This window comes from Melopsittacus undulatus, chromosome Z (genome assembly GCF_012275295.1).
Source record: "Melopsittacus undulatus isolate bMelUnd1 chromosome Z, bMelUnd1.mat.Z, whole genome shotgun sequence".
Taxonomy (NCBI): domain Eukaryota; kingdom Metazoa; phylum Chordata; class Aves; order Psittaciformes; family Psittaculidae; genus Melopsittacus; species Melopsittacus undulatus.
Genome location: NC_047557.1, coordinates 381,416 through 404,459, shown reverse-complemented (window position 1 = coordinate 404,459; position 23,044 = coordinate 381,416). Strand labels below are relative to the sequence as shown.

The 23,044-nt window shown below is 44.4% G+C and overlaps 1 protein-coding gene across 11 annotated transcripts in view; it reads right to left on the bottom strand.

Moving 5' to 3' along the window:
* TCF4 (transcription factor 4) overlaps positions 1-23,044 on the bottom strand; it is a 79,623-nt gene that overhangs the window by 43,264 nt on the left and 13,315 nt on the right. For all 11 annotated transcript variants that reach the window (XM_034072816.1, XM_034072820.1, XM_034072817.1 and 8 more), the window contains exons 6-8: positions 16,720-16,784; positions 11,917-12,046; positions 10,875-10,924 (exon numbers count right to left, since the gene is read on the bottom strand). In XM_034072816.1, the coding sequence (XP_033928707.1) occupies positions 10,875-10,924; positions 11,917-12,046; positions 16,720-16,784 (245 nt within the window). The remainder of the gene's footprint in view (positions 1-10,874; positions 10,925-11,916; positions 12,047-16,719; positions 16,785-23,044) is intronic.

Below are 23,044 nucleotides of genomic sequence, written 5' to 3'. Positions count from 1 at the left end.
TGCCACAATTCCAGCCCTATTCCCAGTTAGGAATGCTTAATCCTATTCCAATGGAGGACAAACCCCTCCTCCTTTTGTGTCATTCCAGAATCATGGAATTTGGCTTGGAAAAGACCTTTATAGAATCATGGAATACTGCTTGGGAAGCACCCTAAAGCTCATCTCATTCCATTAATCCAGGATGCTCCAACATTCCCAGTTAGGAATGCTTAATCCTATTCCAATGTGAATCAATGCAGTACAAACCCCTCCTCCTTTTGTGCTATTCCAGAATCATGGAATATGACTTGGAAAAGCCCTTTATGGAATCATGGAATACGACTTGGGAAGCACCCTAAAGCTCATCTCATTCCATTAATCCGGGATGCTCCAACATTCCCAGTTAGGAATGCTTTATCCCAATATGAATCAATGGAGCACAAACCCCTCCTCCTTTTGTGTCATTCCAGAATCATGGAATTTGGCTTGGAAAAGACCTTTATGGAATCATGGAATACGACTTGGGAAGCACCCTAAAGCTCATCTCATTCCGTTAATCCAGGATGCTCCAGCATTCCCAGTTAGGAATGCTTAATCCTATTCCAATATGAACCAATGGAGCACAAACCCCTCCTCCTTTTGTGTCATTCCAGAATCATGGAATATGACTTGGAAAAGACCTTTATGGAATCATGGAATACTGCTTGGGAAGCACCCTAAAGCTAATCTCATTCCATTAGACCGGGATGCTCCAACATTCCCAGTTAGGAATGCTTTATCCCAATATAAATCAATGGAGTACAAACCCCTTCTCCTTTTGTGTCATTCCAGGATCATGGAATTCGGCTTGGAAAAGACATTTATGGAATCATGGAATACTGCTTGGGAAGCACCCTAAAGCTCATCTCATTCCATTAATCCGGGATGCTCCAACATTCCCAGTTAGGAATGCTTACTCCTATTCCAATATGAACCAATGGAGCACAAACCCCTCCTCCTTTTGTGTCATTCCAGGATCATGGAATAATGGAATATGGCTTGGGAAGCACCCTAAAACTGATCTCATTCCATTAATCCGGGATGCTCCAACATTCCCAGTTAGGAATGCTTAATCCTATTCCAATATGAACCAAGGGAGCACAAACCCCTCCTCCTTTTGTGTCATTCCAGAATCATGGAATATGGCTTGGAAAAGACCTTTATGGAATCATGGAATACAATTTGGGAAGCACCCTAAAGCTCATCTCATTCCATTAGACTGGGATGCTCTAATATTCCCAGTTAGGAATGCTTTATCCTATTCCAATACGAACCAATGGAGTACAAAGCCCTCCTCCTTTTGTGTCATTCCAGGATCATGGAATCATGGAATATGGCTTGGGAAGCACCCTAAAGCTCATCTGATTCCATTAACTGGGATGGTCCAACCCACACCAGGAAGCAGGAATGGGATATTCCCAGTTAGGAATGCTTTATCCTATTCCAATGTAAATCAATGGAGTACAAACCCCTCCTCCTTTTGTGTCATTCCAGAATCATGGAATATGACTTGGAAAAGCCCTTTATGGAATCATGGAATTCGATTTGGGAAGCACCCTAAAACTGATCTCATTCCATTAACTGGGATGCTCCAACCCACACCAGGAAACAGGGATGCTCCAAGTAATGGGACCCCCCCCTCCAAGCAACTTAATGGGAAAAGAATGGGATAAGAAGGGCAAAATCCCATGGGATTTGGGATCGGATCCCCCCCATTCCATCCCATTCCATCCCATCCCATTCCATCCCATTCCATCCCATCCCATTCCATCCCATCCCATCCCGTTTGTGCATTCACGACGCAGCGCTCCGGGTTTGTTCTTTTCACTGTCCCGGGAAGCACATGTCGGGAGCAATCTGTTCCCACCCTCTCCCGATCCCGATCGCTCTTCCCACCCCTTTTCCCCCCCCCCTTATTCCCGAGGTGATGGTAAATATCCCGAAATAGCTTCCAACAGCGTTCCCGGAGCCAGGAACACTTCCCGAATGCCAAAGGAGGCCTCAAAGGGAAGCAGGAGAACAGATGCTCGGAGGTCAAGCGGTGAATCCGGGTGTTCCCGGCTCCGGATGCGAGGGGGGAAGCTTGGGAATGCCGTTGGGATGGAGGGGGGATAGGGATGGAGATGGGGGATAGGGATGGATCCCATTGGGGATGGATTGGGAATGGATTGGGGGGAAAGGGGAAGGATGAAGGATGCTGAGGACGGGGGTTGGGTACCAAAGGGATGCGGATGCGAGGGGGGAAGCTCGGGAATGTCGTTGGGATGGAGGGGGGATTGGGATGGAGATGGGGGATAGGGATGGATCCCGTTGGGAATGGATTGGGAATGGATTGGGAATGGGTTTGGGGGGGGAGGGATGAAGGATGCTGAGGACGGGGGTTGGGTACCAAAAGGATGCGGATGCGAGGGGGGAAGCTTGGGAATGCCATTGGGATGGAGGGGGGATAGGGATGGAGATGGGGATAGGGATGGATCCCATTGGGAATGGATTGGGAATGGGTTTGGGGGGGGAGGGATGAAGGATGCTGAGGATGGGGGTTGGGTACCAAAGGGATGCAGATGCGAGGGGGGAAGCTCGGGAATGCCGTTGGGATGGAGGGGGGATAGGGATGGAGATGGGGGATAGGGATGGATCCCATTGGGAATGGATTGAGAATAGATTGGGAATGGATTGGGGATGGATTTGGGGGGGGAGGGATGAAGGATGCTGAGGATGGGGGTTGGGTACCAAAGGGATGCGGATGGAGGGGGAAATGGGGTGGAAAAATGGGAGGGCATTAAGGAAAACCGGGAATTTGGATGGGAATGCAAAAGGATGGAAGGAATTCCAGGAGTTTGGAATGAAATCCAAGAGGATATAAGGAAATCCAAGAGGATGGAATTAAATCCAAGAGGACGGACGGAAATCCGAGAGGATGGAAGGAATTCCAAGAGTTTGGAATGAAATCCACAAGGTTTAAGGAATTCCAGGGGTTTGGAATGAAATCCAAGAGGATGGAAGGAATTCCAAGAGTTTGGAATGCAATCCACAAGGTTTAAGGAGATCCAAGAGGATGGAAGGGAATCCAAGAGGGCAGGGATTAAAGGCCATAACCAGGGATGAATCCCATAGGGATTCAGCCCCATAGACAGGGATTAAACGCCATAAACAGGGATGAATCCCATAGGGATTCAGCCCCATAGGCAGGGAGTCAAGGCCATAAACAGGGATGAATCCCATAGGGATTCAGCCCCATAGGCAGGGATTCAAGGCCATAAACAGGGATGAATCCCAGTGGGATTAAGCCCCATAGACAGGGATGAAACGCCATAAACAGGGATGAATCCCATAGGGATTAAACCCCATAGACATGGATTAAACGCCAAGGAAGTTTGATCCCAGTTTATCCTATGGATGCAGTGATCCCAAGCAGCATTCCATAAGGATCACGCTCCTTCTGCACTACCCACAGTCCTCTGAAGAGGGAGTCACTTCCCAAGCTAAATCCAACCCCCCCCCCCCCCTTATCCCGGTATTCCCAAAGCTCCGTTTGCATCTCCCAACATTCGGGATTTGGATCCCATTTCCCAAGCAGAATTCCCGACATCTTTCGAATCTCGGGAATGCCGCAGGGATCTTTCGCCTTTGGATCCATCCCAATGGTGAAAGCCATCCCATCATCCCATAGGACATACCCCTCGCGGTGCTGTTATCCCATGGGAATGCTTTTCCCATGGGAATGAGGACCAGGAATGCCATGAGGATGAAGGATGCTCAGCATCCTCTATGTACCTTGGGTACCACTCCAGCTTAAGTTAAGCTCTTGCCATTAAACCTCCCTGTTTCCCCCTATTCCTTATCCCATTCCATATCCCATTCCGTATCCCATTCCGTATCCCATTCCATATCCCAATCCTTATCCCATTCCGTATCCCATTCCATATCCCATTCCATATCCCATTCCATGCACAAAGAGCCAATTCCCAACGTGCGCCACCCAAGCTCATCCCTTTGTTCCGAGCTCCAGCTCTGTCTCCATGGGGATGGGATGTTCCCACATGGAATTGCGTCTAAAAAGGCAGGTTTTCTGGGAATATCGATCCAGATTCCCACTCTATCCATGGAAATGGGTTAGGATCTGCTTTTGGGGAGCAGAATTCCCGGGATCTAAGCCGGAACCTCAATAAAAGCCGGATTTTGGGAAGGGTTTGCTCGCTTGTAAAGCAGGGTCAGGGCTTTCCAATCGAATTCCATACTCCTTATCAAATATATCCCGTATTCCCAAGCAAATACATCCCATATTCCTAACCAAATATCCCATATTCCTAACCAAATATCCCATATTTCCAATCAAATATATCCCATATTCTTAATAAAGTATATTCCCATATTCCTAATCAAATAGATCCCATATTTCCAAATATATCCTATTTTTTCCATCAAATATATCCCATATTTCCAATCAAGTTTATCCCATATTCCTAATCAAATATATCCCATATTCCTAACCAAATATATCCCATATTTCCAATCACATATATCCCATATTCCTAATCAAATAGATCCTATTTTTCCAATCAAATATATCCCATATTTCTAAGTATATCCCATATTCCTAGTAAAATATATATCCCATATTCCTTATCAAATATATCCCATATTTCCAATCAAGTATATCCCATATTCCTAATCGAATAGATCCCATATTTCCAAATATATCCTATTTTTCCTATCAAATATATCCCATATTCCTAAGCAAATATATCCAATATTTGCAATTAAATATATCCCATATTCCTAATCAAATGTATCCCATATTTCCAATCCAATATATCCCATATTTCCAATTAAATATATCCCAGCTTCCATATTAAATACACCTGTATTTCCAAAGACATTCCATATTCCTAATCAAATCTATCCCATATTTCCAATCAAATCTATCCCATATTTCCAATCAAGTACATCCCATCTTTTCCCATATTTATCCCATATATATATTTTATTTTCCATAGGTATCCCACATTTCCTATCAGTTATATCCTGTGTTTATAGTCAGACATATCCCATATTTCCCATATATATTCCCAACTCTATCCCATATTTCCAATCGAATATATCCCATATTCCAAACAAAATATATCTCATATTTCCAATTAAATATATCCCATATTTCCAATCACATATATCCCATATTCCTAATTAAATATATCCTATATTTCAAATCAAATATATCCCATATTTCCAATTAAATATATCCCATATTTCCAATCAAATATATCCCATATTCCTAATCAAATATATCCCACATTTCCAATTAAATATATCCCATATTTCCAACCAAATATATCCCATATTTCCAATCAAATATATCCCATATTCCTAATTAAATATATTCCATATTCCTAAGCAAACATATCCCATATTTCCGATTAAATATATTGCATATTCCTAAATCTAAATATATCCCATATTTCCAATCAAATATATCCCATATTCCTAATCAAATATATCCCATATTTCCAATCACATATATCCCATATTCCTAATTAAATATCCCAAATTCCTAATCAAATATATCCCATATTTCCAATCAAATATATCTCATATTTCCAATCACATATATCCCATATTCCTAATTAAATATATCCCATATTCCTAATCAAATATATCCCATATTTCCAATCAAATATATCCTATATTCCTAATCAAATATATCCCATATTTCCAATCACATATATCCCATATTCCTAAATCTAAATATATCCCATATTTCCAATTAAATATATCCCATATTCATAATCAAATCTATCCCATATTTCCAATCAAATATATCCCATATTCCTAATCAAATCTATCCCATATTTCCAATCAAACATATCCCTAATTTTCCCACATTTATCCCAGATATTTCCCATATATATTCCCATATTTATCCCACCTTTTTAATCAAATCCCATATTTCTAATCAAATTTATCCCATATTTCCCATACGCATTCCCAAATATATCCCACATTTCCAATCAAGTATATCCCATATTCCTAATCGAATCTATCCTATATTTCCCGTTCAATATATCCCATATTTCCTATTAATTATATCCCATATTTCCAATCAAATATATCCCATATTTTCCCATATTGCTCCCATAGATGTATATTCCCCATCTATATTCCCATATAAACCCCATCTTTCTCATCCAATTTATCCCATATTTCCCACATAGATCCCATATTTCTAATTGAGCATATCCCATATTTCTCATTCAAACATATCCCATATTTCCCATATCTATTCCCAATATATCCCATATATATTCCCAAATATATCCCATGTTTCCCATTTGTATTCCTCTCTATATATCCCATATTTCCAATCAAATCTATCCCATATTCCTAACCAGCCATCCCACATTTCTCATCCCATATATCCGAATGTATCCCGAATTCCCAATCAAATCCATCCTATTTCCCTAACCAAAACCACCCATCGAGGTGTATCCCATATTCCTAACCAATTATCCCACTTTTCCCATCCAATCCATAACGTATTCCCAAGGAAATACAGACTTAGGACCACACGATCCCTATATTTCAGCCTTCCTTTGGGAATACTCTTCCCATTCTGCTTGGAATATGGGGGGGGGGGGGGATGGAAATAATCGGGAATACCCATTCCATCCCATTCCCATTGGGATTGAAGCCCTTATGGCCATTCCAAGAGCGGAGCGGCACATTCCCATTCCAGGCAGCGGCATTCCCGATAAACCTAAAGGTGAGAAACGGCCTTCCCTTTGTCAGGAATACGGCATTCCCGATGTTTTATCCCCCCCCTTGTTACCGTCGCATTCCCACTGGATCAAAGCACTATTGGGATGCACAAATATCCTTGGGATAAAGGGTATTCCCATTGGATAATGAGGGAACAAAACCTCCGTGCAATTCCCGAGTTTCCTCATTATCCCATAGAAATACCGGTTGCCAGGAGCTCACTATTCCTTGCTGAAGGAAAACTCCGGAGCTCGGGAATGTCAATGGGATTCCCGTGATCCCAATGGGATACGGAGCCCAAAGGATCCTCTATTCCCTATGGTTTTCCAAGGGGTTATTCCAAGAGGGATTCGGTTCCGTTTTGGATGGGGGTGAGGATTGAGGCTGTATTCCAGGGTTTATTCCATGGGATTTTGGGATGTCGTCCTTGACATTCAGGTTTATTCCCTTTAAATGTAGGGATTCATTCCTGTAAATTTAAGGAATTATTCCTTGAAATTTAGGGATTTATTCCGTTAAATTTAGGGATTTATTCCATTAAATTCAGGGATTTATTCCATTAAATTTAGGAATTTATTCCTTTAAATTTAGGGATTTATTCTGTTAAATTTAGGGATTTTTTCTTTGAGGTTTAGGGATTTATTGCATTAAATTCCGGATTTATTCCATTAAATTTTGGGATTTAGTCCATTATATTTAGGGATTTATTCCTTGAAATTCTGCTTTTTTTTCCTTTAAATTTAGGGATTTATTTCATTAAATTTAGGGATTAATTCCATTCAATTTAGGGATTTATTCCTGTAAATTTAGGGATTTATTCCATTAAATTTAGTGATTTATTCCAGTAAATTTAGGGGTTTATTCTTTGAGATTTAGGGATTTATTCCATTAAATTCAAGATTTATTCCATTAAATTTAGGGGTTTATTTATTGAAATTTAGGGATTTATTCCTTGAAATTCTGCTTTTTTCCCTTTAAATTTAGGGATTTATTCAATTAAATTAAGGGATTTATTCCATTAAATGTAGGGATTTATCCCTTGAAATTCAGGATTTATTCCATTCAATTTAGGGATTTATTCCCTTAAAATTCAGGATTTATTCCTTTAATTTCAGGGATTTATTCCTTGAAATTTAGGGATCTATTCCATTCAATTTAGGGATTTATTCCATTAAATTTAGGGATTTATTCTGTTAAATTCAGGGATTTATTCCATTAAATTTAGGGATTTATTTATTGAAATTTAGGGATTTATTCCTTGAAATTTAGGGATTTATTCCTTTAAATTTAGGGATTTATACCCTTAAAATTCAGGATTTATTCCCTTAAATTTCAGGCTTTATTTCTTTAAATTTAGGGATTTATTCCTTGAAATCCAGGATTTATTCCTTTAAATTTCAGGATTCATTCCTTTAAATTTAGGGATATTTTCCTTTAAATTTAAGGATTTATTCCCTTAAAACTCCAGATTTATTCCTTGAAATTCAAGTTTATTCCCAGAAAATTCAGGTATTTATTCCTTGAAATTCGGGATTTATTCCTTTAAATTTAGGGATTTATTTCTTTAAATTTAGGGATTTATTCCCTTAAAATTCAGGACTTATCCCTTTAAATTCAGGTTTATTCCCATAGAATTCAGGGTTTGTTCCTTTAAATTTAGGGATCATTCCATTAAATCCACGATTTATTCCTTTACATTTAGGGATTTATTCCTTGAAATTTAGGGATTTATTCCTTTAAATTTAGGGATTTATCCCTTGAAATTCCAGGTTTATTCCCTGATATTTAAGGTCTATTCCCTTAGATTCAGTTTTATCCCCTTAAAATCATGGATTCTTCCTGCCCATTCCGCTTTATCCCATTAAATCCAGGCTTTATTCCTTTCCATTCGGGTTTATCCCATTAAATCCAGGCTTTATTCCCTGAAATTCAGGTGTATTCCCTGTAAATCCAAGATTCCTTTGTTTAAATGAGCATTTATTCCTTTAGATCCCAGTTTTATTCCTTTAGATCCCAGTTTTATTCCTTTAGATCCTGGTTTTATTCCTTTAGATCCCAGTTTTATTCCTTTAGATCCCGGATTTATTCCTTTAGATCCCAAATTTATTCCTTTACATTTACATTTATCCCATTCCATCCCAATTTTATTCCTTGACATTCCGCTTTATTCCTTACAATTAACGATCATTCCCATTGATCCAGATGGAATTCCTTAAAAATCAGCTTTCCTTCCTTTCATTCCACGTTTATTCCTTGGAATTCCGGTTTCATTCCCTATAATTCCAGTTTATTCCTTCCAATTCCAGGTTTATTCCCTTCAGGTCCGTGTCTATTCCTTGACATTTAGGGATGTTATCCCTTTACATTCCCATGTTATTCCTTGAAATCCAGGTGGGTTTCCTCTCGATCCCTATTTCTCTTCATTGTCCTTCCCGGTTCCCATTCCGATCCCTTCAAAGGCATATTCCCATTTCTTTTGATCCCAATTTCCCCCTTTTTTATCCCTATTTTTCCCTATTTGCATCCCTATTTTTCATCCCTTTCTCCCCTTATTTATCCCTGTTTTTCCCTATTTGCATCCCTATTTTTTGTCCCCTTCTCCCCTTTTTTATCCCTATTTTTATCCCTATTTTTCCCTATTCGCATCCCTATTTTTCATTCCTCTTTCTCCCCTTTTTGATCCCTATTTTTCCCTATTTGCATCCCTATTCTCCATCCCTATTTCTCCCCTTTTTCATCCCTATTTTTCCCTATTTGATTCCCTATTTTTCCGTATTTGCATCCCTATTTCTCCCCTTTTTGATCCCTATTTTTCCCTATTTGCATCCCTATTTTTCATCCCTCTTTCTCCCCTTTTTTATCCCTATTTCTCCCATTTTTCATCCCTATTTTTCCCCCTTTTGATCCCTATTTTTCCTCTATTTGCATCCCTATTTTTCATCCCTCTTTCTCCCCTTTTTCATCCCTATTTTTCCCTATCTGCATCCCTAGTTTTCCCTATTTGCATCCCTATTTTTCATCCCTTTCTCCCCTTTTTTATCCTTATTTTTATCCCTATTTTTCCCTATTTGCATCCCTATTTCTCCCCTTTTTCATCCCTATTTTTCCCTACTTTTATCCCTATTTTTCCCTATTCACATCCCTATTTCTCCCCTTTTTATCCCTATTTTTCCCTTTTTCATCCCTATTTCTCCCCTTTTTTATCCCTATTTTTCCCTATTTGCATCCTATTTTTCCCTATTCGCATCCCTATTTTTCCCTATATTCATCCCTCTTTCTCCCCTTTTTATTGCTATTTTTCTCTATTTGCATCCCGATTTTTCCCTATTCACATCCCGATTTTTCCCTATTCACATCCCTCTTTCTTCCCCTCCTGCCTCCTTTCCCTTCCCAACACAACCGCCTTCGATCCCACCTTTTCCCATCTTTTCCAACCCCCCCCCCCATTCCCATTTCATCCCTAAAAACACCTTTCCCATCCTCAACCTGACCAGGATTTAGGGATAACCCCCCATTAAATCCCATTCGCGATCCCATTTGCTTCCCATCGCATCCAAGGAAGCAGATGTCGGGATAAAGGGAATCTCATCCCTTTTGTTTCCCATTTCTAGGGATGGAGACGGGAAAAGGGGGGGGTTTCTAGGGATAAAAAAGCAGGAAAACCCTGGAAGCAAAGAAATCCGGGATCATTCCGACGGCGCATCCTGGTTTTCCATACCATAGGTCGGGATAGGGGATAAGGAAGGCACCAAGTGTTTCCCAACCGGATACTAAAAGCCGGGAATGAGGAATTCTTGGGATAACAAAGGATCTCCCATCAGGAAACGGGAATGCCAAAGGGAAAAGGGATGCTCACCGCTAAAGACTCCCATTGGGAACCCTCATTCCCATTGGGAATCGAGGCCATTCCCGACAATCCACATCCTTCCCGACCCGGCATTCCAAACAAAGGGAACGACTTCCTCAAGCCGGGAATGCACAAAGCAGCCCAAAGCTTTGGGATGCTCCCCATTCCCGGCTCTCCTCGATCCATTGGGAATAAGGTTTGGATACGACCACCCCCCCCCCCATAAAAAGCAGGAAAATCATGGATTGGGACTCACGGATGAGGGCAATCCCGGCGGAACTTTCCGAACTTTCTTGCTCTGCACTTCTGGAAAACAAAGGGAAAAGGGCGTTGGCATCATGGAAAACCGGGAAGGAGCCGGGGAATTGGGATAAGGGCGGAAAAACCATTATCCCTATGGCCGGAATTGGGGGAATAAGGGTTTTCTGGATGGAATTTTGGGAATAAGGTTTTTTCCGGATGGAATTCCGGGAATAAGGGTTTTCCAACCGGAATTGCAGTAATAAGGGTTTTCCAGCTGGAATTCTGGTAATAAGGCTTTTCCAGCTGGAATTCCGATAATAAGGGTTATTCTGGCTGGAATTCCGGGAATAAGGATTTTCTGATCGGAATTCTGGGAATAAGGCTTTTTCCGGCCGCAATTCCAGGAATAAGGGTTTTTCCAGCTGGAATTCCAGGAATAAGGCTTTTCTGTCTGGAATTCCAGTAATAAGGGCTTTCTGTCCAGAATTCCATGAATATGGGTTTTCTGGCCAGAATTGTGGGAATAAGGGTTTTCTGGCTGGAATTCCGATAATAAGGCTTTTCCAGCTGGAATTCCGATAATAAGGCTTTTCCAGCCGGAATTCCAGGAATAAGGGTTTTCCGACCACAATTCCAGGAATAAGAGTTTTCTGGCTGGAATTCCAATAATAAGGCTTTTCCGACCAGAATTCCAGGAATAAGGCTTTTCCAGCTGGAATTCCAATAATAAGGCTTTTCCAGCAGGAATAAGGCTTTTCCAGCCGGAATTCCATTAATATCACTTTTCTGACCGCAATTCCAGGAATAAGGCTTTTCCAGCTGGAATTGTGCTAATAACACTTTTCCGACCGCAATTCCAGGAATTAGGCTTTTCCAGCAGGAATAAGGCTTTTCCAGCCGGAATTCCAATAATAAGGCTTTTCCAGCAGGAATAAAGGTTTTCCAGCCGGAATTCCGATAATAACGCTTTCCCGACCGCAATTCCAGGAATACGGCTTTTCCATCCGGAATTCCAGGAATCAGGACTTCCCGACCGGCATTCCAGGACTACTCACCCATGGAAGCGTTATGGATGCCTCTCCGTCGGGGATTATTGCTGGAATACTGGTAATACTGGGAGCCGGCTTTGGTGGGAGACAGCGTTCCGGGATTGCCCAGCTCCATGGCGCTTCCCAAGAGGCTTTGCTACGAGGAGGGAGAAAGGTTGGGAATAACGGGAATGACGCGGATCTCCTCATTAGCTCCTTCCCACGCCTCAAAGCCGCCGGGAAAAACGGGAACGCCGGCATGGAAAAGATGCCAAGGTTGGGAAGGAGACGGAGACGCATCCCAAGCATCCCCCCCCCTTATCCCCCCCCCCTATTCCCGAGGTTGGGATGGGAAGGGGTGAGATTCCCGGTAGGAAAAGTGGGATGCGATGTAGGGAGGGCAGGGGGTTCATTGTGTTATCCTGATGCTGGGCGTGATTCCAGGTTGGGAATGAAAGGGAATTCCAATTTGGGAATGGAATTCCACTTTGGGAATGGGATTTCACTTTGGGAATGGAATTCCACTTTGGGAAGGGAATTCCACTTTGGGAATGAAAGGGAATTATGCTTTGGGAATGAAATTCCATTTGGGAATGAAAGAGAATTCCACTTTGGGAAGGGAATTACACTTTGGGAATGAAATTCCACTTTGGGAATAGAATTCCAGTTTGGGAATGAAAGGGAATTCCATTTTGGGAATGAAATTACAGTTTGGGAATGAAAGGGAATTGCACTTTGGGAATGAAAGTCCACTTTGGGAATGGAATTCCACTTTGGGAATAGAATTCCACTTTGGGAATAGAATTCCACTTTGGGAATGTAATTTCACTTTGGGAAGGGAATTCCATTTGGGAATGAAAGAGAATTCCACATTGGGAATGGAATTCCACTTTGGGAATGGAATTCACTTTGGGAATGAAATTCCACTTTGGGAATCAAATTCCAGATTGGGAAGGAAAGGGAATTGCACTTTGGGAATGGAATTCCACTTTGGGAATGGAATTTCACTTTGGGAAGGGAATTCTATTTGGGAATGAAAGAGAATTCCACTTTGGGAAGGGAATTCCACTTTGGGAATGAAATTCCAGTTTGGGAATGAAAGGGAATTCCACTTTGGGAATGAAATTCCAGATTGGGAAGGAAAGGGAATTGCACTTTGGGAATGAAAGTCCACTTTGGGAATGGAATTCCACTTTGGGAATGGGATTTCACTTTGGGAAGGGAATTCTATTTGGGAATGAAAGAGAATTCCACTTTGGGAATAGAATTCCACTTTGGGAATGGAAGGAAATTCCACTTTGGGAATGGAATTCCACTTTGGGAATGGAAGGAAATTCCACTTTGGGAATAGAATTCCACTTTGGGAATGGAAGGGAATTCCATTTGGGAATGAATGAGAATTCCACTTTGGGAATGAAATTCCACTTTGGGAATGGAAAGAGAGGAAATTCCAGCTTGGAATCCACCTGGAGCAGGGGTGGGGGTTGGGATTTAGGGATTCCAATGGGAAAGGAGCTGCTTGCTCCGGGATGCTCCAAGAGGATGCAATGGAATCGGGAAGCTTTGGGAATGGAATCAGCTCCAACCCCCCCCCATCATTCCTTAAGGAATTCTGTGTTTGCAAGCACCTTATTCCAGCATTCCACCCTTTATTCCCTATGGAAATGGTGGAAAAGGACCCCCCCCAATCCCATCCTATCCCAATAAATCAGGATCCCCTTTTCCCAATGGAAAAGAAGGGAAAGGGAATAAGAAGGTCCGGAAAAGTCAGGAATAAGGTGGTTTTCCTCATTGGAATTCCACTCAGCCCCGGGGCCATTGAGATGCAAATCGCAAGCCAATTATCCCGGCTCTTCCCATGGCATTCCGACTGTCGGGAATACAAAGGGCCTCCTTGTCTTGGAATGGTGCCGTCCTCAATAGCTTCCCAACAGCAGTTGGGCAACTCCAAGGATCCGGGCTGGAAAAGCCGGAATGCCGAGAGAAAAGAGGCCCCGGCTTAACTTTTGATTCCCGGCTTCGGGAATGGGCCTCGGGAAGCCCTGCGGGCTTGGGAACGTGCCCCATATTCCTGCCTTTCCAATAGGCAGCATCCATCGGGAATGGGGCTTTTCCATGCTTGGGAATGGTGCAATTCCAAGGGGGATGGTGGGAAGAATGGGAATTGGATGGTGTTCCCAAATAGCATTCCCAATGCCGCCATTCCCAAATAGCATTCCCAATGCCGGCGTTCCCAAATAGCATTCCCGATGCTGTGATTCCATAGGGAAGTGATGGGAATGACGGTTCCTATCCGTGCTGCTGGAGCATCCCTAAGGGATGCAGGCTGCCTTGTCCCAATCCCTGTATCCCAACTGCTGGAATATGGGGGGAATGGGGATTGGGAATGTTTTGGGATGAAACACAGGGAAAAAGGCTTGGAAAAGAGATGGAGATCCCAGTTTTCCAGCAGAAAGGATTTAGGGATCATTGGGATGCAATGGGAATCCCATTGAGGGCCTTGCCATGATTCCAAGCCCTTCCCGTTGTCCTAATGGGATGCATCATGGATCCCATTATCCCACTTCGGGAATGGGGATCCCAAGGACCTAAGCCTCAGTGTTCCCACAATTCCTTCGCATTCCCAAGGGAAAATCCCTATGGAAGCATAGGGAAAAGCACCTCCTATGGGGAAAAAGATGGGAAAAGCCCCATCCTATGGGATGCCTTATCCCGTATTCCCGGTGCTGCATTCCCGATGTTCCACAGGGGAACATTCCCAATGTAAGGAATGAGGAAGCATATGTGCTATTGAGAGCCTCAATAAGTATTCCATAGGGATATGGGATGGGATAACAGCTCAAATCCCGGATTTCCCTATTCCCAACAGGCGCAAGGAAAATAGGGAAGAGAGGTCGGGAATGGGAATGCCGGGATGCGAATGGGAAAGGTATTGGGATAGATGGGATAGATCATGGAATGCTGTGGCTGGGATAGGTCCAGCCCAGGTGGCATTCCATGATTCCAGGATGAGGGATGGGCCTGGCTTTTCCTTAAGGAAGAGGCCTTTCCCTAGGATCCAATGGGAATTCCGTGCTGGAAGGATAAGTGGGATTTGGGATAGATGGGATTTGGGATAAGTGGGATTTGGGATAGATGGGATTGGGATAAATGGGATTTCGGATAACTGGGATTGGGATAGATGGGATTTGGGATAAATGGGATTTGGGATAGATGGGATTTGGGATAGATGGGATTTGGGATACCTGGAAATGGGATAACTGGAACTTGGGATAACTGGGATTTGGGATAAATGGGGTTTGGGATAGATGGGATTTGGGATAGATGGGATTTGGGATATCTGGAAATGGGATAACTGGGATTTGGGATAACTGGGATTTGGGATAAATGGGATTTGGGATACATGGAATTTGGGATAAATGGGATTTGGGATAAATGGGGTTTGGGATAACTGGGATTTGGGATAACTGGGATTGGGATAAATGGGGTTTGGGATAAGTGGGATTTGGGATAACTGGGATTTGGAATATATGGGATTTGGGATAGATGGGATTTGGGATACCTGGGATTTGGGATAACTGGGATTTGGGATAATTGGGATTTGGGATAACTGGGATTTGGGATAACTGGGATTGGGGATAAGTGGGATTTGGGATACCTGGGATTTGGGATAACTGGGATTTGGGATAGCTGGGATTTGGGCTAACTGGGAATAGCTGGGATTGGGATGGTTCCTACTGGAGACAGGGAATGGCTTGGGAAGAGTCAATGGAATTGGCTCCTCCGACTGGGAAGAGCTGGAATGGGATGGGAAGTGTCCCATTAGTAAGGAAAAAGGAGGAAAAGCCCTTGGATATAGGGAAAGAAGATGGAATTCCAGGAATTCCTTTTCCCATAGGGAAAGCAAAGGCTGATCACATTAAACACTGGGAATAGGAAGGATTCCTTCCCTCTTTTCCCAAAGGGAAAGCCGCTTCCTTTGGGATCCTTTGGAATGCCAGTATTCTGTTCAATTCCTTCTGTAACTATGGGATCGATCCCAGTGGATATGGGATTGATCTGAGTGGATATGGGATTGATCCGAGTGGGTATGGGATCAATCCGAGTGGATATCGGATCAATCCCAGTAGATATGGGGTCAATCCAAGTGGATATGGGATCAATCCCAGTGGATATCCAATCAATCCAAATGGATATCGGATCAATCCAAGTGGATATGGGATCAATCCAAGTGGATATAGGGTCAATCCAAATGGATATGGGATCGATCCAGGTGCCTATAGGATCAATCCAAGTGGATATCGGATCAATCCCAGTGGATATTGGATCAATCCCAGTGGATATGGGATCAATCCGAGTGGATATGGGATCGATCCCAGTGTATATGGGATTGATCTGAGTGGATATGGGATCAATCCGAGTGGATATTGGATCAATCCCAGTGGATATCCAATCAATCCGAGCGGATATCCGATCAATCCAAGTGGATATGGGATCAATTTGAGTGGATATGGGATCAATCCCAGTGGATATGGGATCGATTCCAGTGGATACGGGATCAATCCAAGTGGATATCGGATCAATCCAAGTGGATATGGGATCAATCCAAGTGGGTATGGGATCGATCCCAGTGGATATCCCATCAAGCCAAGCTGCTATCAGATCCCAAATCCCTATCACATCCCAAATCCCTATCACATCCCACATCAATATCACATCCCACATCCCGATCCCATCCCAAATCCCTATTGCATCCCACATCCGTATAACATCCCACAGCTGTATCCAATCCCACATCCCGATCCCATCCCAACTCCCATCCCGGCTTACCTGGTGGCATCCCTGCAGGTTGGCCTCTCTCCCATAGGATGCATAGGATCCTCGCTCGGCTTTACCTGGGATAGAGAGGAAAGCGGGATGGAGATGGGAGACGGCATTCCCAAGGGATGGCAAAGATCATGGAATCATGGAATTCCAAGGATGGAAGCAAGGATTCCATGGAATTCCCATCTTTACCAAGCCGTATTCCCAGCATTCCTGCTTTTCCAGGTCATATTTCCAACATTCCCATCTTTCCCAGGCGGTATTCCCAACATTCCCATCTTTCCCAGGTGGTATTCCCAACATTCCCATCTTTCCCAAGTCGTATTCCCAACATTCCCGTCTTTCTGGATGGGAAAGGCGCTTCCGGATTTGGATCCAGGCTTTTCCATACAAGAGGATTCCATTGCCCTATAGGGTATTATTGCCCTACAGATGGGTATTATTGCTCTATAGGGGGGTATTATTGCCCTATAGGGGTATTATTGCCCTATAGAGGGATATTATTGCCCTATAGGGAGGTGTTATTGCCCTATAGAGGGGTATTATTGCTCTATAGGGGGTATTATCACCCTATAGAGGGATATTATTGCCCTATAGAGGGGTATTATTACCTTATAGGGGGTATTATTGCCCTATAGAGGGGTATTATTACCGTATAGAGGGGTATTATTGCCCTATAGGGGGTTATCGCCCTATAGGGGGTTATTATTGCCCTATATTACCCTATGGGGAGGATGCAATTCCCAAGTGGAAAAACATGGGATAATAACAGGAATAGCCATGAAAGTGAAAGCACATCCCACTTTTCCCGATCATTCCCATACTTTTCCCATCGGGAATTGTCCTTTTCTCTCCCCCCCCCCCCATAGCAATGGGTTAAATTCCCCCTTATCCCAGTGTGGGGGTGGGAATAGGAGCGGCTCCATGAATCATTCCCAGCCCTTGGAGTGTTTCCATGACATCCATGGGCATCCGGCCAGGATTGTGCAGCCTTCCCATTGTCCGCCTTGGAATGCTTCGGGAATGGCGCATCCTCACCCTTCCCATTCCCTTCTATTCCCTATGGCTTCTATCCCGCATGGATTTCGGGATCGCGGAGGAAAAACCCCCTTTTCCATAGGGATGCAATCCGCCTTTAAGGAATCGCATGGAAAAGGGGGGGGGGGGATATGGGGTTTGTTCCATCCTGGATCCCGCATCCCTGTTTTCCATAGGTTTTAAAGGGGGGGGGGGTGTTTTCCAGCTGTTCCATCCCAACCTTTTCCATGCATCCGAAGGGCTTTGTCCGGAGCGTTCCCGATGGGAAGCGCCGCATCCGCTGCGGAATTCGATGGGAGCAGCATGCGGCAGGCGCTGCGGCGCTGCCTTGGCACAAAGACAATGGTGCCGGTGCCAAAAGCAGGGCTCCGGAGCTTGGAAAACCGGGAATTCCGAAGGAAAAGGGACCTTTTTCCATAGGTTTTCATGGGAATGGGGTACGGAAAGGGAAGGAAGTGGTTTATAGCTTTTTTCCGCTTGGAAAACCGGGAATTCCAAGGAAAATGCCCTTTTTCCCAATAGGTTTTCATGGGGGGGAAGGGGATGGGAAAGGAAGTGATTTTCTGGCTTTTTCCCACTTGGAAAACTGGGAATCCTGAGGGAAAATGGACCTTTTCCCATAGGTTTTCATGGGAAAAGGGTGCGGAAAGGGAAGGAAGAGGTTTTATGGCTTTTTTCTGCTTGGAAAACCAGGAATTCTGAGGGAAAACGCCCTTTTTCCTATAGGTTTTCATGGGGGGAATGGGATGGGAAAGGAAGCGATTTTCCGGCTTTTTCCTGCTTGGAAAACCGGGAATTCCAAGGAAAAAGCCCTTTTCCCAATAGGTTTTAATGGGAGAGGGGATGGAAACAAAAGAGAAGGGAAAGGAAGTGATTTTCTGCCTTTTTCCCACTTGGAAAACCGGGAATTCCAAGGAAAATGCCCTTTTCCCAATAGGTTTTCATGGGGGGGAAGGGGATGGGAAAGGAAGTGATTTTCTGGCTTTTTCCTGCTTGGAAAACTGGGAATTCTGAGGGAAAATGGACCTTTTTCCATAGGTTTTAATGGGAAAGGGGTGCGGAAAGGGAAGGAAGAGGTTTTATGGCTTTTTTCCGCTTGGAAAACCGGGAATTCTGAGGAAAACGCCCTTTTTCCCAATAGGTTTTAATGGGAAAGGGGTTCAGAAAGGGAAGGAAGCGGTTTTCCACCTTTTCCCATTTGGAATACCGGGAATTCCAAGGAAAAAGCCCTTTTCCCAATAGGTTTTAATGGGAGAGGGGGTGGAAAGGAAAGGAAGCGCGTTTCCGGCTTTTTTTCCACTTGGAAAACTGGGAATTCCAAGGAAAAACGCCCTTTTCCCAATAGATTTTCATGGGAGGGGGAAAGGAAGCAATTTTCCACCTTTTCCCACTTGGAATACCAGGAATTCCAAGGAAAACACCTTTTCCCATAGGTTTTTATGGGAATGGGGTACGGAAAGGGAAGGAAGAGGTTTTACGGCTTTTTTCCGCTTGGAAAACCGGGAATTCCAAGGAAAAACATCCTTTTCCCAATAGGTTTTAATGGGAGAGGGGATGGAAAGGAAGGAGAAGGGAATGGAAGTACTTTTCTGCCTTTTTCCCACTTGGAATACTGGGAATTCCAAGGAATTCCACTTCAACTCCCCGTAGAGAAGCCGATCTGCCATTCCCTGCATCCCAACATTCCCATTATTCCCATCGAATCCCATCAATCCGGCCCCAAACATCACAGCGGGATGTTATCCATAGGGATGGGAAGTTATCCATAGGGATAACATGGAATTCGACTGGAATAGCACAGAATTCCCATCTGCACTGCTTTCCAGTTGGGATTTAGAGTGGAGAAGGAAAACACGTATGGAAAAGGATAGAATTCCCTATAAAGTGCTTCCATTTGGGATTGGGATTGGGAATGTCCTAGATGTCCACTTCCAAAGGAGCTTATTTGCATCCCTGTTTTCCCAGCTTTTTGGGATATGAAGGATTATTCCCATCCATCTCCCAAATGCATCCCGGAAGGAAGCATGGCCGATTCCCATTGGAATTCCGGGAGCAGGAAGTGATTTGGGATAGGAATTGGGAGCATGGGAAGGAAGGGATGAACATTCCCATTCCGGATACATCCATTTGATCCCAGAAATCAAGCTGGAATTCCTAAGGAATTAGGAATGATGGAGGAGAATCCCTAAGGAATGATATGGGATAATCCCTAAGGAATGATATGGGATAATTCCTATGGAATGATATGGGATAATTCCTATGGAATTAGGAATTACCCAAGGGATCATTGCCCCTCTATTGTACTCTATCCAATCAGTACAAGGTGTAATCCCTATGGAATTCCCCATTATCCAAGGAAAAACCACACTGATCCCTGGACTGCCTCTCCATGGTAGCGTGTATCCCATAGGAATTCCATTGGAGCAATGGATCAGCAGCTTTTCCCTATCTAAAAGCACTTGGAATTCCATATTCCCTACCAAAAAAGCATGGAAAAGCATGGAAAACTACCAGAAAAATGGGAATGGAGGGTAAATCCCAATGGGAATGATGAAATTCCAAGCTCACATGTGGGATTTCAAGGCCCCCTTTTCCTTGCCTTTGGAATGCTTGGGAATGTCGCCTATGGGTACCTATGGGGATCCATTGTCTGCATCCCAATGTCTGCATCCCAATGCCTGCATCCCAATGCCTGCATCCCAGTGCCTGTATCCCAGTGCCTGCATCCCAATGCCTGCATCCCAGCTCCTGCATCCCAATGCCTGCATCCCAATGTCTGCATCCCAATGTCTGCATCCCAATGCCTGCATCCCAACCCTCTGCATCCCAATGCCTGTATCCCAATGCCTGCATCCCAGTGCCTGTATCCCAGCTCCTGCATCCCAATGCCTGCATCCCAATGCCTGCATCCCAATGTCTGCATCCCAATGCCTGCATCCCAATGTCTGCATCCCAATGTCTGCATCCCAATGCCTGCATCCCAATGCCTGTATCCCAATGATTGTATCCCATCCCTTTGCATCCCAATGCCTGTATCCCAATGCCTGTATCCCAGTGCCTGCATCCCAATGTCTGTATCCCAATACCTGCATCCCAATGCCTGTATCCCAATGCCTGTATCCCAATGTCTGCATCCCAATGCGTGCATCCCAATGCCTGTATCCCAATGCCTGTATCCCAATGCCTACATCCCAGTGCCTGTATCCCAATGTCTGTATCCCATCCCTTTGCATCCCAATGCCTGTATCCCAATGCCTGCATCCCATTACTTTGCATCCCAATGCCTGTATCCCAATGCCTGCATCCCAATGCCTGTATCCCAATGCCTGCATCCCATCCCTTTGCATCCCAATGCCTGTATCCCAATGCCTGCATCCCATTACTTTGCATCCCAATGCCTGTATCCCAATGCCTGTATCCCAGTGCCTGTATCCCAGTGCCTGCATCCCAATGCCTGCATCCCAATGCCTGTATCCCAATGCCTGTATCCCAATGTCTGTATCCCATCCCTTTCCATCCCAATGCCTGCATCCCATCCCTTTGCATCCTAATGCCTGTATCCCAATGCCTGCATCCCAGTGTTTGCATCCCAATGCCTGTATCCCAATGCCTGTATCCCAATGTCTGCATCCCAATGCCTGTATCCCAATGCCTGCATCCCAATGCCTGCATCCCAGTGCCTGTATCCCAATGTCTGCATCCCAATGCCTGCATCCCAGTGCCTGTATCCCACCCCTCTGCATCCCAATGCCTGTATCCCAATGCCTGCATCCCATCCCTATGCATCCTAATGCCTGTATCCCAATGCCTGCATCCCAGTGTTTGCATCCCAATGCCTGTATCCCAATGCCTGTATCCCAATGTCTGCATCCCAATGCCTGTATCCCAATGCCTGCATCCCAATGCCTGCATCCCAGTGCCTGTATCCCAATGTCTGCATCCCAATGCCTGCATCCCAGTGCCTGTATCCCAATGCCTGCATCCCAATGTCTGCATCCCAATGCCTGCATCCCAATGTCTGTATCCCAATGCCTGTATCCCAATGCCTGCATCCCAGTGCCTGCATCCCAGTGCCTGCATCCCAGTGCCTGCATCCCAATGCCTGCATCCCAGTGCCTGCATCCCAGTGTCTGTATCCCAATGCCTGCATCCCATCCCTTTGCATCCCAATGCCTGCATCCCAATGTCTGCATCCCATTCCTTTGCATCCCAATGCCTGCATCCCATCGGATATTCCCAACAGACAGCTTATTTCCTAGGATTCTGAAACATTTGGGAATGCTTTGGGAATGGGAGCCTGACCTCATCCCAGAAGGATGCTTCCAGAGTGGGAATGCTGCTTATCCCATAGGAAAGCGATGGGAACACTGGGAATGGCTTTAACCAATGGGATACAGGGAAGGAAGAAGGGATGCGACACATTGGAATTGCTTCCCCATTCCTGGAATTGCTCCAATCCCGCTTGGAAGAGAGTCCATGGAGCATCCCATGGAGCACATCCCATTATCCGGAAGCATGGAAAGCTTTGGTTTATCCCTCAGCATTCCCTTTGGGATCCATTCCCAAGCACATCCAAGCGGGATCTGGGATAGGAATAACGGATCAAATCCGTGTTTCCCCCTTGCTTTTCCCATCTCCATCCCGAATCCCAAATCCTGGAATGCCAAAGGAAAAGCTGCTTTTCCATGGGAGAGCATCGGGAGCAAATCCATCACTATTAGGGAATTGCCACTGTCATTCCCAAGTTTTTGGCCATGGATCCATAGGTTCTAGCCAATGGGCTCTCCTTATTCCTGGAATGGGACCGCTTCCAATGGGATCAACTTCCACTAGTCTGGATTGAACATTCCCATCCCATTCCAGTATTCCAAGCCCAATTCCAGCCTTCCAAGCTCATCCCAACTTCCTCCTTCCATTGAGCTCCAATGGTCTCCATAAGCCCTGATCCCATCGGGAATCTCTTTAGATCCCAAATCCCATTGGGAATCTCTTTAGATCCCAAATCCCATCAGGAATTGCTCCCAAATCCCATTGGGAATCTCTTTACATCCCAAATCCCATTGGGAATCTCTTTAGGAGATCCCAAATCCCATTGGGAATCTCTTTAGGAGCCACCAGGACGTGATTCCCATCAACCTGCCCTTACACTGTAGGATTAACCCCATCCATAGGGATATTCCGGGTCCATGGGAACGCCATTGGATCCCATAGGATCCCCAATTCCACACTCTGGGATCATTCCCAGTGGGAATCACGCACCCTAACCAGAGCCAAACTCTATGGGAAGCCCCCA